This window comes from Corvus kubaryi, unplaced genomic scaffold, assembly GCF_017639235.1.
Source record: "Corvus kubaryi isolate FWS band 111438036 unplaced genomic scaffold, C.kubaryi_AGA036_p1.0 split3-73, whole genome shotgun sequence".
NCBI classification, from domain to species: Eukaryota; Metazoa; Chordata; class Aves; order Passeriformes; family Corvidae; genus Corvus; species Corvus kubaryi.
In genome coordinates this window covers 9431484-9449783 of record NW_024582091.1, presented here as the reverse complement: position 1 = coordinate 9449783, position 18300 = coordinate 9431484, and the positions used below count along the sequence as shown (strand labels likewise).

The following is an 18300-nucleotide window of genomic DNA, read 5'->3' as shown; positions in this document are numbered from 1 at the left end:
TTGAAGAAAGATAAAAAGAAATTATTGAAAATCTCTTGAACAAAGCAACCTTCTGCAATGATGTTGCCTGTCCTATAAAAGTGTCACACTTCTTCAATAAGTAGATAGCCAGCCAAAAAGAAAGAAAAAAAAACCAAAAAAACCAAACCCAGATGAAAATGAAGAGGCAAAGAATTTAAAAACTGAAATCATGATGGTTAATATTGCAATATGACAGTTTGATCTCAGAATATTTTGCAAACAAGTTGCACCAAAGTAGTTTTAATGAATTGTTCATCATGTTCTGTACAGTACCAATTGAACAACCCTATTGCATCTACTATGCCAGAAGGCTAAAATCTGCTGAAATGAACACTTCACATTTACTTTTAGGAAAATACTTTTAATAATCAGGAATAATTCAGTAAAACTTACTTCAAAGTCAAGGTCCGAATAACGTGATTTTCTTCTCTATTAAGCAGTAAAAAAAAAGAAAAAAGAGGTTTTATTAACAAGGGGACTATTCAATTCATATTAATGAGTCTAAATAACATTCTTGTTCTCCTATCAGGTATATATTAGGTATTCTGTAGGAAGATATAGATTTTATCTTGATAATTTAAGATTAATGTATGACTTTGCATAGTTTATTAGACCAGTATCATCATATTTTCTCTGAAATAAACCAGACTTCATTTCACTGGGATGCATAATGTGCATGTTATTTGCATGCAATTGAACCTGTTGGTGTATAAAATGTATCTATTTCTATACTTTCTGTGGTATTTGAAAATTATCATCATATTTATACATTTTTACACAGGTACCTATACATATCTATGTTTTAGATTTTTATAGGTTTACAGAAATTGATTCCTACATCAGGCTTACATTGGTACAACTCCATTGATTTTAATGGAATAAATGACAGCAAAATCAAGCCGAAGCCATAGTTTCAGCTTGTTTGTTTGCAATGACAATCTGAATGGAGAAAGCAATGACTTTGTTTTAAACTTATGACAAATCTGATTCAAAGCATCTGATATAAAGCAAGAATGATTTACTAGTGAAGTAATCACTTGTATAAAATGAAACAGAATATGATTGCTTAGACATGTCACAAATAATTTAGCACAGAATTTTTTAGATTCCAAAAGAAACCAATTATAAAGTCAAATTATATTGAAAAGAAGCAGAACTATTAAAAAGAAGGGATAAAAATATATTTTTTCTTTTAAAGTTGGGAATTAAATGTCTTGCAATAGATTAAAGAGATGTAGAAAGAAGAAGATAGGTTGAGAGAGCTGAAAAGAATGCAAAAAACTTGAGAATGAAAATAAAAGATACATTCATCTTCAGGAAGGAGGGCTAAAGAAGGAAAGAGTACTCCCAAACCCAAAAAGGCTTGTTGCTGAAGTATAACCCTAACTTATATGATAAGGTATGATGGCTTTAAGTCGTGGCGAAGGAACCTTTTCACACTGCACTTAATTTCTTCAGTGAAGAAGAATCAAACCATTAAGTCAAGAGGAATAATGTTTCTGATTTTGACTTTACTTGGTTTAACAAATCTGCAGGTTTTAGTAAGCTGCTTTGTTTTCCTGAAATTGAAAGGAATGACTTTACAAGTCTTCCAGCTGTAAAAAGCGAAGATGTTTTGTCTCTGAGCCCTTGATTATACCACTTTGTGACATGTTGTCTGGTTTTGTAGTAAAATTTTAATGCTCCAATCCACAATAATATAAGGAATATTATTGCAACACTGTCAGCACTCTGATGCCTAAAGGGCTCTGAGGCTCTATAAAAGAACAGTCTAAGTTAACCAACAAAACAAGCTTTGGAGAAGGTATCTTTAATCATCAAGGCTTGATTTAAAGAAAATCTATGCATTTGTCATTAGGAATGGTCTACTTTTAAGGTACAATTAGACCACATCTACCACTGAAAAGGCTCAGTGGTTACAAAAGGGGAAACGTACAACGAGGTGCAGTTTACAGGAGTAGCTTTGAAAAATGTTTGAAAAAGCTATTTTTAAGCTAGAGTTCAGCAATAAACCTGATACCATTGAATCCTAAGTAAAAATAAAGCAAATTCTGGAAGAAATGTGCAGTTTTCTAGGAACTGTGATTTGTAAAATTGAAACATTTGTATTTTGCTTTAAGTATGCTTGACTGCAGTGAAAATATTCCTGGCATAGCTGGATTATTAGGTTTTGCACCCAGACAACTCTATCACTGCTTACATGGTGAAAATACATATCTAACAGACTGCGAAATATTCCGTTGTGCTACTGTCAGAGAGAGGCAAGTATTGCAATTTTGCTGTTAGTTCACACCAGTTATGACCAAACAGGTCATATACCACAGGTTTTTCTCAGTGAGGATTTTTCTAGGGCTCAACAAGAATCTATCACAAATACATTTATTTTAAACTTATATAGTAAAGAACATCTGTTCTGTGCTTGTGCTTCACTTTTTTCCATGGCTGCATACAATGAAATACACCACGAGTGCTGCCTGAGCATATTCTCTTGACATAAAATGTGTGTAACTGCCAAGGGAGCAGCAAAGATCTGCAAGTTTTGAAAACCAAAGGATGCTTGTTATGAATGTGATCCTGAATCAATGAAAGTTATTTGCAATATTGTCACTGACACCACTAGGTACATGATCAGGTCCTCCTGGCTGCTACATCATTGTCCTGAAATGACTGCAGTGTTATTTTTTGAGAGAGGGAACATGCTCAGAAGCATGAAGTTATTGGGAAACTATTAAGGATGAAGGAGTTTTCCTTTAGTCTCAGTTGGAAGTTGACATTTTACTCAATTGTTCTTCTAGTTTCTGTATGATATATAACAGCCATGAAAATAATTACATTAATTGAGACTGCATTTATTCTTTTTTTCTCATATGAAGTTCGTTGTGTCTCTTTTGGCTGAGGAAAATGGAGTTTTCCACACATACCTAAATGCTTTCAGAAATCAACCATCTAGCTCATTCTACACATTAAACTAGCAAAAGGCAACTGAGTGGAGTAAGGGGGGAAATTTCCTTGTGTCAAATGAGCTGCTGGACTGGTCACACCAATATGTTTCTTTTCAAAAAGCTGTTCCCTTTATGCACCTGCAAAACTGAGAATTATTTTAGCAACATAAGAGTTACAATAGAAGTTGGTGGATTTTTTCCAAGGATCAGATGGAGATTCACTTGAGTATTAATGTTAATATAAGTAATAAATAACTGTAAAGGATATTATCTATGGTTTGCCTCATTTAATATTTTGTATTTGACCAGGTTCTGCTATGATGTTTCAGGAATGATATAGACAAGGGCAAGTATAAAATGACATTTCTACTGCAACACCCTCCCTAAGTCTTCAGTAGTTTAAGAATTTCCTTGTGTTGGGAAATGTGCTGGGGTAGTGAATTCCACAATTTCAATATGTAAAATATGACAAAATTATTTTGTTCATCCCTTTGACATTTCATTTGATGTTCCTCTTTTTGGTGTTATAGGAGATACAAATAATCGTTTCCTATTCACTCCTCACTCATCTGTTCTCCAAGCCGAAGAGCCCCAAATGCTGGAGAACCGTAAGGGTTCGTAATAAAGGGACTGTATAAAAAACTGAAGATCCATGCAATTAGTCAGCATCAGGAAGTTAGCTGGCATAACTCTGAAAGAAAATGAGGGGTATGGGTAAGCAGTGAACTGCAATCCATGTACAATTACAAATGCTACAGAAAAAGAGATCAATTTAAGCAGGCAAGGGTGTGATAGACCTCTTCGTGCAGCTCCAGTGACAGTTCTGCATTGGTGCTCTACTCTTCAAGAAGCCAGATCATGCCTGTAAACTGGGGAAATTTCAGAAGAGAGTAGCAGCAAAAAGTACTTTTAGGAGGAAAGGATAAAAGAGTGATGCAGATTTGTTTAACACTGTATCCGGAAGAAGCAAACACAGAAGCTTGTACAGAAACTTTAGAAGGATATAAACACTGATAAACAAAACTGGTATGGGAAAAACCTGGAAACAAAATCAGAATTGGTATTGGGAAAAAAGTATGTTTATGTAACTATGAAATAATTGCTAAGGGAAACAGTGGAAGCCCTTTACTCTAGTCTTGAAAGTGAAGTTTGACTGTGTTTTAGAGAAATAGATTGTAGAAAGTGTTCTTGCATTGATAGAAAAGATGACCTAACAAGAATTTTTCCATCTCTGGTTTCTATGGCTCTTTAATCTTAATTGATAAAACCCATTTTATGTAGGAAAAAACCCCTACCCTTCATGCCAGAGCCAAAATAAATTGCTGTAGTAATTTATTTTAAATCAATTTTACTTTGTGCCAATCATGTATAGCTTCTCTGTGTAATTCCAGAACAACTTTAAACTCTGCTGAGGGACAAAAACAGAATTTTGAAGAATAATTTCCATACACCAGCACACACTAAGCCGCTGGCACCAGGAAAGAGCTGCTCCTACTAAAAGACTAATAAAATCCCTTTCCATGTCTGTAAAACGACAAATGCCTGGTTTTCTCCTTATTCTATTCTGCATTACACCACTATCTGATTAATTACATCAGATACTCCTAAAGATATATTGCATTGTGCAAAGCATAATTGAAACCAGAGATACCCTATTATAGTGAGGGCTATAACCATGCTTCCATTAATATAAAGTCTTATTATCAGCAGTTTATAATTCACTCTGAGATGACGTTTGACATACAAGATCTTAGCCTGAGGAGGATTTTTTTCCCAGAACAAAAGTAAAGAAAAATCTTTTTTGGCCCTCAGAGATTATATGAGAGATATAAAGGTGGAATGTGGATAGACGTTTTTGATTTCAAATGCCTTTTGTGTGTATATAACTGGAAAACACTCCAGTTTCTGAATAGAAGATTGTTGGCTGCTAGTCCATAACATGAGCTAACATAAAGCCAGAAAATTTTCATGAAAAAGTGAATTTAATATGGGAATTTTTAAGTCTTTAAAACATGCTAGAAAATTTAATACACCAACACACGGCGCAAACATAACTTCAAAGATATCACTTTAAAAGTATTCTGACAAATTATTGTGGCCTGCTGCTCCCTTTTTTTTATAGGGAAGCCTGCATACGTATTTACTCAATCAACTAAGACCACTTGCTTTGTGTTTCTGAATGCTTTTGGGGAAAATGTAGCACTTGTAAAATAGACAATTATAATATAAAGCCTGCAATATATGCTGCACTTTATAATACTAACTAAAATTTCAGTTCTTCACATCTTCAGTTACTACAATAAATTCTGCCTGATTCTACCCCCACTTCTGCATGGTAACCCAACAATAAATTGCATCAATTTCTGAAGTCAGAGGACTCTGAGACCTACTCACTCAAGTGAAAGAAATAGAGGGTTGTTATAGGGCTAGACTTCATTTCCCTGAGAGTCACAAAATTGGCAAGAGCTGTCTCCACAGCTTATTGAAGAATGAAATGAGGAACAGGAGGGATAAAAATCTGAGATACAGAATGCCTGAAAATAAATGCAATGTGGAAATAGGATAAAGAAGAAATTCCTGTGGTGCTCGTCTCTCTATTTTGTTCTTTTTTTTACTTCTCATGTCATAAATCAAAATGACTTCACACCATTTTGCTTTTGTTCTGCCTGATGCTCTGGTATTTTATTGATGAGATTGACTATTTTAACTTTGTATTTTTTATTTTTTCTCTCCTTTCCTGGTCTGGGGATTTTATTATTATTATTATTATTATTACTATTTTAGAACTTGTTCCTTCCCTGCTGTTTTTATCTCATTCTTCTTAATACCTTCATTTTAAGTTTTTTCTCCATTTCTACCATATTCCCCTCCCCCTTTTTTAATGCCTTTTTTTTTGCCTCTTTTTCTTTACCTATCTTTACTTCTTATTTGCACTTCACTATCTCTAACATATCTCATACTTCTTCCTCCATTTTTTTTTTGCCCAATAAAAAAAGATGAATTACTTATCCTGGAGATATGTTTCCCAGATCAGCTTCTTCCTCTACCTTTAAACCTCCAAACTTTTCTCTGCATCTAATGTCTGGGAACGCAATACTTCACTTCAAAGTAATTTCATTTTAATGAGCATACCACTCAGAGTACATTTTCAAAACTAAAATCATTCCAAAAGATTGTATTGAGTGTTTTCTTCATTAAAATCAAAACACTTTGAACTGAAGGAGCATACTCCAAGCCACTTTGATGCCAAGGTAGCAAAGCAAGTTTTAATCCATGCATATAAGGGATGTGCAGGAGATTAACCGGATGTTTGATTAGTTCTCCTCAGAAACTCCGTAATGTGCTAATATGCCTGCCTGTGCCTATAATCGCATAAGTACTGTTGCGTGCATACCAAATAAAATAAAAATCACCAATTTGCACATTGTGAATCTGCATATCCCTAAATTTATACTTATCTGGGCAATACTTGTATGTAAATATGATGGCATTCTCAACTATCTTTTCAAACCTGAAATTCTTCCACATGTAATAAAGCATTTAATTGTTCACATCTAAGCGTTTCCTTCAGAAAAAAAAATATAGATACGAAAGTTTTAGAAGAAACTTTGTGACACACTGTAGAATTCATCTAATTAAATTTAGGACACCAACATTTTTGATGCTTGTGTTTGAACTACTCATTCTGGCTTCCTCTATGGAATCTGAAGAGACACACCTGCACTGAGCCATGTCATTTACTTCATCCTGGAGCAGACGTCTAAAAGTGGCCTAAAAATGGCTATTTGTCTTAATTGAATCTAAAGAGGAGCCAAGTGTGAAGAGCTATTTCCATTTCAGAAGGAGAATGCCTACATTTAGATATATAATGGTAGGGGTGGTGGATCCTCCCTTCAGAAGGATAGAAGTCAGGATATACATTTATTGTGCTGATACTGTAGTTGTGTTCCAACTATAAGCTGAAAGGAGGGGAAAGCTTTCTACTGCTCAGGATCTTCTCCTTTAGAGCTGGCCTAGTCATGCTCTGTCAGGAGAAAGGTGGGCAGGGTGATCTTGAATGTCCTGCTGCAGGTTTTGCTGCTCCACAAGTCTGACAAAGCCCTGTCTTTTTAAAAGTCTTGCAATCTTCTAAAAAAAAAAAATCTCTTGCCCTCCCTGTTTTACTTTGTTTAACGCAGCAACAAAAGTTAATCCAGCTGGTCAGTTCTAGACAATAACATTTTGGGCTTTACCTCAACCCTTGCTTCTTACACACTGAATATGCAAAAACACAATCACATTCTTTATCTGGCTGGATCTGCTTATCAGGATTTGCCTGAGACTCTGATTTTATTCTATATACAATTTTCTTTCATTTTCCTATCTTCAATTCAGTGCAGCACATCTTCATCAAGTAATGTTGAGAAACACAAAGGCAGACACAAAAGCTGAAACAGTTCCTTTCATTTCTGACCTGCCCTAATATCTGTGTTTTTTTCCCAATACATGGGATTATGCTGGGTTGGATGAGGTTTACAAATAACACTGGCTTTCTGGATCAAAATACAGCCTGCTAAACCTAATATGTTTCCCAAGTTAGAAGGGACTAAATATTTACTATCTTATTATATTTTACTACATTTTCTACTACATACTTAGTAGTCTCTTCCGAGCATAAAACTTACATACAGAATGGTGACTGAGATTCTGTGTCTACATCCCATCTTAGAGGTAAACTTAAAATATGATACAAATACAGTTTAAAAAATAACTCTAAAGGAGCAGTACATGATTTTCAGGCCTATATTCCAAAGTGGCATCAGGAACTATAATTTTGTGTATGATGAAGTAACTATTGTTATGCTTTTTACAACTTAACTAAGATCTGCTTTTTTTTTTTTTTCCAGGTGTCCTTGATGAACTTTGTCACCAATGGAGGGAAAGAGGCATCACCAGAAATTAATTTAGAGTGGATGGTATGGTGGCATATATGTCCATCCTCTCAAAGAATTACGAAACTTCCTCACATATCTCATCCATATGTCTGATCTTAAGTGGACTGTATTTAAGCCTCTCTATCTGACAAAAATGATCTTAAAGACAGTATATTGTAGATAGGTGGGAGAGGATACTGCTGGAACGTGACCTTAGATATTCTGCTTTTGGGGTTGCATTAAATTTGGGAACTCCTGTGCACTACCTAAGATCTATTAACTAATATATCTGAACTGAGGGCAGGAATTTCTTTTACCACGCAGACTTGCTTTGAAAGAGACTGTCTATTTGAGCACTGAACAGGCAAGCACTTAAACTACCTTTTAGAAACAAGTTTGAAAATTTGTTCAAGATTATACATAATCACTTTAACAACAACCAAAGCATGGGCAATTTTTGATTCACTGAAGATCCCCACGCTTCATTTTCTATTCATTTTTAAGTTAAATCAAATCTTGTAAAACTTATGCTAGTACACACAATATAAACAGCACAGAAAATACTTCGCTTTCAAAGCCTGGAAAGATATCTCTTGAAAAGAAACTAAATTCTTCTGCCCAGACTCTTCATAAAACTTCACCTACATTAAACTTCAACTCAATTTAAAAGAAATATCCATAAGTATCCACCATTTATGAAGTATCAGCTACAGCTGCATCTAAAAATTGAAAAATCAGGCTGAGTCTCTGTTTCCCTACACAGACGCGTCCAAACATTGTAGAGGAATAGCTAATGGCTTCAAGTTTGCACATACAGTAGAATTTTTTTCCATGTGTAACTTCTTTCAGAGAATGAATGAGTACCATGTTTTTCCCATTTGTCTTTCTCTGTCCCACAAAATGCCATGTTTCACAACACTTGACATGCTGGTGAAATGTACTCCCAGTTCTTAAGGAGGCCCAAGTATGACATTAAGTCCAGCCCACTCCTGGCTTTCATAGGTAAAAGCTTAATAAAAACAGCAGTATTTGATGCTTAGGTCTCAAGAAATTGTTTAAATAGTTTTCACCTTGAAAATGCTTAAATCCTACAGACAGACTGTAGTAATTTAAAGCCTTTTAAAGGCTTTCCAGTTCACTTTTGCAATCTGACTGAAATCTAGGATACTCCACACGAAGCCCACCTGTTCCTATGGCACACATCAGTTGTACCAATGCCTGCATGCACATGCAAACAAAACTAAATCAGTAAATGGTGAACTACTGGATGGAAGAATCCAAGATTTATACCAATGAGAGCAGAATCAGACCTATCATATCTGACATAGATATGATTGTCAGCAATAAAATGGCAAGTATTTTCAACTGCATGTGCTTGCAGGTAGGGCCAATGATTAGCACTTGTATCTTGCAGGAATAGCTTTTCTTCTCATAGCAACAGCAACACAGAATTTTCCAGTGGACTTTACCTGGTAGGTCACGAAATCCTCGGCAGTCGTGTGGAATGTTAAATCTCCAGAACTATATTGTTTCATACAGACTGGCTCTGAAACTTTAGTCTTGTTTTCTAGGTATAAACACTTCTGATAATAAGAGAAATATGAACAGCAGTGTATGATCCCAAACAATAATTTATACTGAATTAAAACATTAGCTTCACCCCTTAGACACAAGACACAATTTATTGTCTTATCATAAAATTAGAACAACAGAGCATGCAATTTGTTTATGCATCACTGACCTCTAAAGAGCTCATTGATATTGTGGATCCAGTTTCGCTTCTTGATAATCCTGCATTGTCATCCAGCTCTGAGGCAATGAAATTCTTCACTGCTGTGCGGGGCTCAAATGGCAAATTCTGCATATGTTCTTGGGTGGGAAGATGCTGGTCTAAATTGATATTAAATTGGTCCATTACAGAGGGATTCATATTGAACTCTGGATTAACTTTGTAGTGCAACAGCCTTTCATGAGGCAAGGTATCCATGCCTATATTCATTTTGCTTTCATCTTTCAGTGATGGCTGTGTATTTACTGAGCCCCGGGGCATGACTATATAGTCGCTTTCTATCATTCGTTCTTGAGGATGGACCATGTCCATATCCGCACCTCTCAAATTATCATCAGTGCATAAATACACAGTCCTCCGCAGCTCACTGTTGTCTTTTTTCAAGCACTGATTGGCCAGTTCACTCATACTCATAGGCATGTGGAGACCTGTTGGTTGCTGGATGATGACTTTGGAGATGATGTTTCCAGGCAAGGTTGAATAGCTCATTCCTTCAGGGCTTGGTCCCTTTTCCTCTTCTTCATCATTTAGTGAAATTCTAGAAAGTGTTCCTGTTATAGTGGCTGCTCTGCAAGGTCCAATGTCTTTATGCAGAACTGTGGGTCAGAGAAGAGGATTCTTACAGCATGAAACCATGTCAACCTAGCACTGCTTTTTCTTGTGGCTTTATCTAGCAGTGCTTCCTTTACCAGTGCACCTTCTAAAATACTTTTCTTTCCACTTATTAAGTTTCATTTTATAAATATTATTTTTGCAACAGCTTTTTTGTGGTTTTGGTTTTTTGTTTTTTTTTTCTCTTCATCTGCTGTGCATAACTGACACTGATCTCTGACTAGCTTCAGTCATTTATATAAATTAAAAACACTTCTTCATTTATTCCTACTGACTTAACATAGATTTTAGGTGACTTATAGCTTAAGCAAAAGCCTGCCATGTGGAACTCATTAAGGGTTTTCCAAAAAAATACACTATGACATCTGTAGTGCCATTATTAACTCCACATAACCTCCTGGAAAATGTCAAACAGATTGTAAGGCAGAATAATTTTGTCAATCCATTGTAATGACCTACTGTAAGATTACAACTATGAGCATGTGTTCCTAAACTCCTAAATGTTCCTTTTCACTGACTTTTAAAAACTCTTCTCTGTTAAATTATGTTTTAAATTAAAGTGATGAGAGAATTACCACATTGGGAAGAAATTGCACTGGTATCAGAAAGAATATTTTGCTGCATCTGGAAAGGTTATAAAGAACATAAACGTTTTATAGAAGAGTCATAATTCACTTCTGTTCTAGGCCTGACCTTCCTGGTCAAACTTGTAGCAACATCCAGCAATTTTTGTTGGGGTGAGTTCCACATGTAAAAGTTAATAATCCTCTCATAAAAACAAAATTTCAAGAAGAACTGAAGAATGGCTTAAAAAAAAAAAGTATCTATTCAATCACAATTATTCATCTTAAAAAAATAAATGTAAGTCTATAATTCAACATCTGTAATGAAATAAAAAGGATAGAAAGAAAAAAATTAAAGTAACCAATTACTGGGCTTGTTCCATCTGGCTGCAGGGATTTCCTGGTCCTGCTTGAAAGTATTTTAATTCACACCAGTGCCATTTTATACAACAAAATCCACCTCATGGGCTAAGACAGAAAGACAACTTGAAGTATCTCAGGTATTACATCTGCATACCTTCTGGTTGCCCAAGGGCTCTGATGACCCAGATCCCCCAGTATCCCCGAGTACCTGCCTGTCAGTTCACTGCCTTTTTCCATAGCAAGCAGCTCATAAGACATCTGACTCTCCTTCCTCACGCAAAACTAACTGCCATTTTTCCATTATGAAAAGAATAACTTACTTCTAAACAACAGTGCACAAATACTTGAATTCGGTGGCTGCTTCAATGTTTCCAGTGGCACTTGTTCAGACATTTCAAACAGTGATCTATCCTCAAACTTTTCATTATCAGAAAGTAGTTCAAACGCTTATCTAGTTAAGCCTGTTCGTTACTGCATTCAAATCAATCTCCTTTAGGATGGCTCTGCCAAGGCCCTCTGTATTGCAGAGCTATGTTATCAGAGGTAAGAAGTGCAAACTACATGGATCAATGCTGGATTTTTGTCTGCATTGGATGGTGACACACATGCATTTGTGTTACAATGTACGATCCTGATTCCTTCGAAATACATGTGCATATTAAAACTGATCTGTAGGGAAGAACTAAGTCTATATTGCAAGAAATTCGGCAGTTTTTAAAGGTGGGTGACTGGAAACTGAAACTTCACCGTAATGAGATCAGCTTTCTTGGCACCTCATATAGCCAGCGAAGGGAGAGAGTGTCCTTCAGGTGGGTGATGCAGAACAGCTAAATCAGGCTTCTGCTCTGACTCACCCTGCAGAGAGGACACACTCTCTCTTTCCCCTTATTGAAAAGTGATGGTGTTTAGGAAAGACTGTTTCCCTAGGAAAAACTGTCCTTTGGATATCTCCTAGATTAAAAAAATTCTGTAGAATTTAAATGGTCATTTATTTTACACTGCACTTTATTTAAACAAGTTTGGCAAATAAATGGCTGAAAATGCATTATCTTTAATATATGGAAACAAACACAGCTGACTGATTAAAGATCACGCTACTGAAGTATCTTTTAAAAACCCACAACTTTTCTCAGTAAGATGGAATGAAACTTTATTTTCTTAAGCTATTGTTGATTTCACTTTGAGTCCTAAAAATCATACCCTCTTTAAAATCAATGCAAATTGATGCATCCTTCATATAAACAGCTGTCAAGGTACACTATTTTGTATTTTTTTGTTAAAGCAAAATTATGTTTTCACATTTGCTTGTGTACTGGGGAAAGAAAGCTTAATATGTGAAGAACTATCTTCTTTCCACAACTATTTGCTTTTTAATAGACAGTCACACCTTTGACTGCTTTCCAACTGCTGAATTCTAGTTAAAGACCTTAGTAAGAAAATCAAATAAATGTATTCATACAGTGGCATAATTTTTCACATTTTCTTTTGTTTAAATTCATAAATATAACCTATAAACAGCTAAATCCCAATATTTTTCTGGTTTTCACTTCACAAGGAACTCGTACAAGACCACTTTTTGTTGGCTAAATACACTCTCAATGTTCTTACCTGACCGACAAGCAATGTCCACATCCTTCTCAAAATCAGTCTGTAACAAGAAACAGTGAAACAGAACAGCCATTATTAATTAAAAAAAAAAACCACAATACCTTTTTGCCAACTAGCGCTTCCAAAATGTCCTACTTACAGGGTCACAGTCTCTTAAAAGTGGTTTCTTGTTGCTGAGAAGGTGAAGTGTATTGTTTTACAACAGCAGAGCTTTACAAAGTTTCCTAAAGTATAACTGGGTGGTTTTCAAAGTATGCTGCCTGACCAGAAAAAATAAAATAAAATAGGTGGAAGTAGAGTATATAATTTTAATAAAATGATACAGTGTATAGTTTTTAATGTATATGGAAGAATAACTTCAACATCTCATCAAAGGACCTTCTTTAAGGAAGATTTATGAAAAGAAGTATGAAAAATAGCCTGCAATACAAATTACTGTGAATAAGTGTAATCCAAGTAGTCCATCCTTTTTGAAACTTCATTAATTTGTTATGAAGTGCTTATTTATTATAAAACATTCTGTCATTTTTTGCTACTAATGTAGTCATATAAAATTTTTGCACTCCCTGATAACAACTATTATTTATTTCATTGTGCAAAAATTAATTGTGAGAACTAAGGAAAAATTTTAACAGTTGGAAATCAAAGTACACTTTTCCTAGTTAAACAAAACTATTTATTCTGTTAGACAATTTAGTTACTTTTTATTTTCACAATAAGTTTATTCCATGCTAAATATCCAGTGAAAGTGATCTCTTTCTTGCTTGTGAAGTCCAAACAATAAATTCATTTTTTGAGTCATCATTTTGAAGGGCATCTGCTTGCTGTACCTTGCATTTTTGTTGATCCTTGCATGTCTTTATGGCCTGATTCTGTCCCCATTATAGTCAATGACAAACTGTTGTTCAAAGTGAAGAGACCAATATGTTGTCTGAATATACTAACTAACAGTATTATCCAAATTCACTATCTCTTATTTTAACACACTAAATAGATTCCCCTTGTAGAATGTCTAGCACTCTCTCCTTGTTTTGTTTGAGAACACTTTTCAAGGCCTTGTGAAGGGAAATACATCAGTACTCTGCACCAACACTAGAAAAAGTCGCAGTATATTGTTAAATTATTTTTTATTACCTTATGTAAGAATTTTTTTGTCCCAAAGAGCACTGGTGGAAGATACTAATTCACTGTGCTCCACTAAATAATCACACCAATAATTTAAAACTAGATAAGATATTTAAGCAACCAGATAATGACCTAAACTGTCTTTTGCTTAGGTGTTAATATTTCAGCTATGCAAACTTGTCACATACAAAACATTAAGTTTTTTCTTTTTGTTAGGAACACTAAATTCATAGCCAAAGAAGAAAATAAAAGCTAACCATGATTTGAGCATGTCCATTAGGAAAAGAACTTGAAGAATCTGCATTGATTGGATCTTGGCAATTTCTTAGTCGACATCTGAATGCATCTTGAACCTGTGAAAAAAATACCTTATACTGACTCTTGTGTAACATCATATTAGAGATTAAATAAAACCATATCAAATACAATGCATGAATTTTCTTTAGCCCACTTAATAAATCAGAGGCAATAAACATAAATGCTTATTTATGCCATTTCATACGTTTGTTATAGTTTGTGGGTGCTACAAATTCTGTCCGTCTGTGACATCAAGACCACAGAATTAGATTTATATATGGCCAGAACTAGCTACTAGACAATGATTATATGGTATTTAAGCCAAGTCTGTCTTGGTGATAATATTTGGCTTTGTCTTCTCATTCATTTTGGTACAGGTCTGATAAAAGGATTAATAGATATACTGCTAACCACTGCAAGATAAACTGTATCTTCTTGATAAATGTATGATTCTTGAAAGACAGTTCTTTACAGTTATTGTAATCATTTCTTAACAGTTATTGTAATCTCCCAATTGTACTTCAAAACATAAGTCTATTTGAACTGATTCCAACAATAATCTTTAACTCCACGTACAGGGAATCTAGCACATCTCTTCTAGGACTAAGCTCTTCAGATGAGAGAAATATCTTCAATGTGAGCACAAGAAGAAAAGTGGACTATTTGCACATAGATTTCTTAAAGTACAAAAGGAAGTTATCAGAAATTACTGTTTATTAATATGATCCATAAAGTAAATTCAAAGACTTGCCCCTAAAACACAGTATATTTGAGGAATCATTTTTCATAGGAAATGCTTTTTTTACTTTCATTTTGGACAGAGTGTATGTTTAAAGAAATACTATTATTCAGTACTTCTGTTAGAAATGTGTTTCAACAGAGAGGTACATTCAAAAGGAAAATGCAGTTCCTGTTTGTTGACAGCAGTATACAAACATATTTTACTGCTTTCTCAGATGTACAACAATAAGGATGGCAAGGCAACTTTAGGAATATGTTTTATAATGTGAACTCTAGTTCCAGAAATGCAAGTGCCTATATTAAATATATAATATATTCCTGATTGCAAGATTTAAAAAAAAAAAAAAAAAAATTCAAACAATTTCTGGTTTCAGTATAACAGTACTATGAATGAAATGCTTATAAAAAATGACATTCCATTTATTATCTGTAAAAATTACTTCATGTCTTATTCAGAATAATTAAAAGGCAGAAAACTGTCTTTGTTCATGGACATTTTGTGAATAGCAGAAGAAGATAATTAATTAATTGTTGCTTATGAGAAGCTTTCCCCTTTAAACATATCATATTCTATTGCTCTCACAACAGCGAAAATAAAATAAAAAAATATTGTGATTGGAAAGCATTTTTTTAAAGGGCTCAACCCTTAAATGAACAGGAGTGCTCTGCAGTCTTGATAAGTGACTGTTGCAGGTGGAGGGAGCCAAATATAGGGCAGAAAGAAGAACGAAGCAAGATGGGAAGGTTTGTATTGATTTCAAAACACCAAGACTTACCACATATTGTAATTTAAAGTGTGCTGTATCAAGACTCAGATTCTGATTTTAGGCACTACACTTGCTTTGGTCTTCCATGTGTTTGATGTTAATTTAATTTGGCATCTCCCACTTGCTGCAAATTTAATCTAAGTCTTCTCTCACTTTATCAATGCTGAAGTTAGGCCACACTTCAGAGTTTTATACTCTTGGATAAGCACTGGCACAGTGATTTGACAAAAAATATAACAAAAAATACCTCCTTCAAAGCATCCCCAGCTGTGAATCTCATCTCAAGGCATATGATGATTGACCCCAAAGCATTGTTACTTCAGAACATACTGTTTATCTCACTGCACTCCGTGCAGTGGGCCTCCTCATTTTTGGGACTCTGTGCTCATGGAGGTTCCCCAGTTCTAATACTCCAGCAACCTTAAGAATCTCATGTCATACTTTCAGTGCCTTCTACATTAAAGCCGTGAATCTTGATCTTAGGATCCTCTTAAATGTGCATGTTTCTTACAAAGCTTCTGAGGTGCAAGCAGCATATGATTTGAACATGTTAACAGAATGTCAGATTTAGCATTATCCATGATACTGACATATGTTGCAATTTCTAGATGTCTTCACCCAAGTCAGATTCAAAATGGTTGAACTTTCTAAATACCAGCTTCCTCTTCTAGACTGCTTGTTCAAAACTGTTGTTTGAGTATGTAAAGACTGTGCTGTCTTTACATTTTACTTTGAAACATAATCTTGTTTTTTCCCCCTGCCTTTTAACATCAAGTTACAAGATTTTCTTGGAGTCAGGCAGAGAAGGAGAGACAGATGTGATGAACGTGCAGATACCAGGGAAGTAGTTTCCTTAGCAACAGCAATCAGCTCCAAGCTTTTGTAACTTACCCTTGCCCTACTCATGTACTTTTTATTTTTCTCCTGCAATTCTGAAATGTGGGCTCTAGACGCCAACGATGAATTTAATCCAAATGCTCTCTGCTCCGCAGAGCACAGCTAAAGAAAAAAGTACGTGTGGGTTCCTCCTATCGCCAGCATTAACCTAAGTTACTCAGTGTGATTCAGATCAGCTTTAAAGCATCTTGTGTTCAAGCAGATCAGGCAAACTGTTTTGCTGAGATAGATGAGCTTCAACACTAATCCCTTGTATCATTCTCTGTTCTGCGACACATTCATCACCATTTTCCAATGCCCAATTAGGTGTTTAAACAGCAAGGTGAGGGGAAAAAAAAGAACAACTCTGGGCTCTCTGGGCTAAGAAGGCAACACGAAGCAATAATACCTAACTACTTTGCATTTTTCTTCCAAAATTTCCAAATAGTCTTATGCTTAAAAAGTATTGTATTTATTTTAGGAGTTAGGAAATAGAAATCTAGAAAGATTTAATGTCTTTCCAAGATACACTGAATTGATGGTGGACAGAAATAGATGACATATCACTTAGTTCTCTTCCAGTTGTACATCTTAGTTGGTAAAAATCCCTGGCTTCCTAATGCAGCCCCCATCACGCAAGGTCTTCCATATAGTGTGTTAGAGAAAGTAACAAATGTTTCCATCATTTATGTTTATATCAATATAACTAAGAAGAAGAAAAGGGGCTTTTATATATAATTGTAGAAGTCTGTGTCTTTTTGTGATGTAATGACAATAAAGGCATAGTAAAACAGGGTTGTCCTCTTTGTTTGGATTTTATGGTGATATATTCCTCCCCAATTTTTTTTTCCCCTGACAGTCAGAATTATTGTTTTGCCTGTGCTGGCATGCTATAAATACTAGATCAATCTTATAGGCTATAACTGAGATAGCTTTGTAGCTGTCGTCAAGAGTGACAAATATGCTGGCAGGATTTCCTTGACAGGCACTGGCAGAGCTAAATGCTTTTGCAGACAACCACAAGTACTAGACTATTCTTTCAGCTGGGAGGTACCACGTGCAGTGCAAAAACGGCATTGCCCACTCTGCATGATGGCCATTCTCTTGCCCTGTACTCACCTGAGGGTCTCTGGAGCTGGAAAGCCAGACTCTAGAGCCAGAGTGAAACATAACTCACTGGACTTACATCTCTTTCTGTGTAGTAGACAACTATGACTTTGCTGCTGCAAACTGAACCAAGTAAGTGCAGACCATACACATTTTTGAAATTAAAACTGATTTATGTGCATCAATATTTACTTCTTTGTGCTTCTTGAAGAAATTTCTATGAATTTTCTTTTCCCATATGAAAAAGATTGCCTTAATTCATTCCTCAAGAGTTTTGACCAGTTTGCAATTTAGTCTGGAGGACTAAAGAAGATTAAATGTGTTCTGTCAGATAGAGTTCAGTCAGCAATATTCCTAGACTTCTTCATCTTCCACCAACACCACTATCATCATTTTGGCTGGAGAGAATCTATTGATTAGTGAATAAGTTGTCTCTGTACATTTATTTCTGCCTAAGTTGTCATGACTGAAGACGAAACACCTCCTCCACTTTGATAAGGGAGAATCTTATCAAACCTTGGTGCTTTTTGGGCCTCACTGGGAAGTCTTCTCGTGAGGTCATTTTTTAAAATACCA

The 18300-nt window shown here is 35.2% G+C and overlaps 1 protein-coding gene across 11 annotated transcripts in view; it reads right to left on the bottom strand.

Moving 5' to 3' along the window:
* ADGRB3 (adhesion G protein-coupled receptor B3) overlaps positions 1 to 18300 on the bottom strand; it is a 454887-nt gene that overhangs the window by 10679 nt on the left and 425908 nt on the right. For 7 of the 11 annotated variants that reach the window (XM_042017060.1, XM_042017059.1, XM_042017064.1 and 4 more), the window contains 5 exons: positions 14194 to 14289; positions 12812 to 12851; positions 9618 to 10261; positions 9346 to 9459; positions 415 to 450 (listed from right to left, as the gene is read on the bottom strand). In XM_042017060.1, the coding sequence (XP_041872994.1) occupies positions 415 to 450; positions 9346 to 9459; positions 9618 to 10261; positions 12812 to 12851; positions 14194 to 14289 (930 nt within the window). The remainder of the gene's footprint in view (positions 1 to 414; positions 451 to 9345; positions 9460 to 9617; positions 10262 to 12811; positions 12852 to 14193; positions 14290 to 18300) is intronic. The other 4 variants (XM_042017066.1, XM_042017068.1, XM_042017067.1 and 1 more) reach the window with 2 other exon arrangements.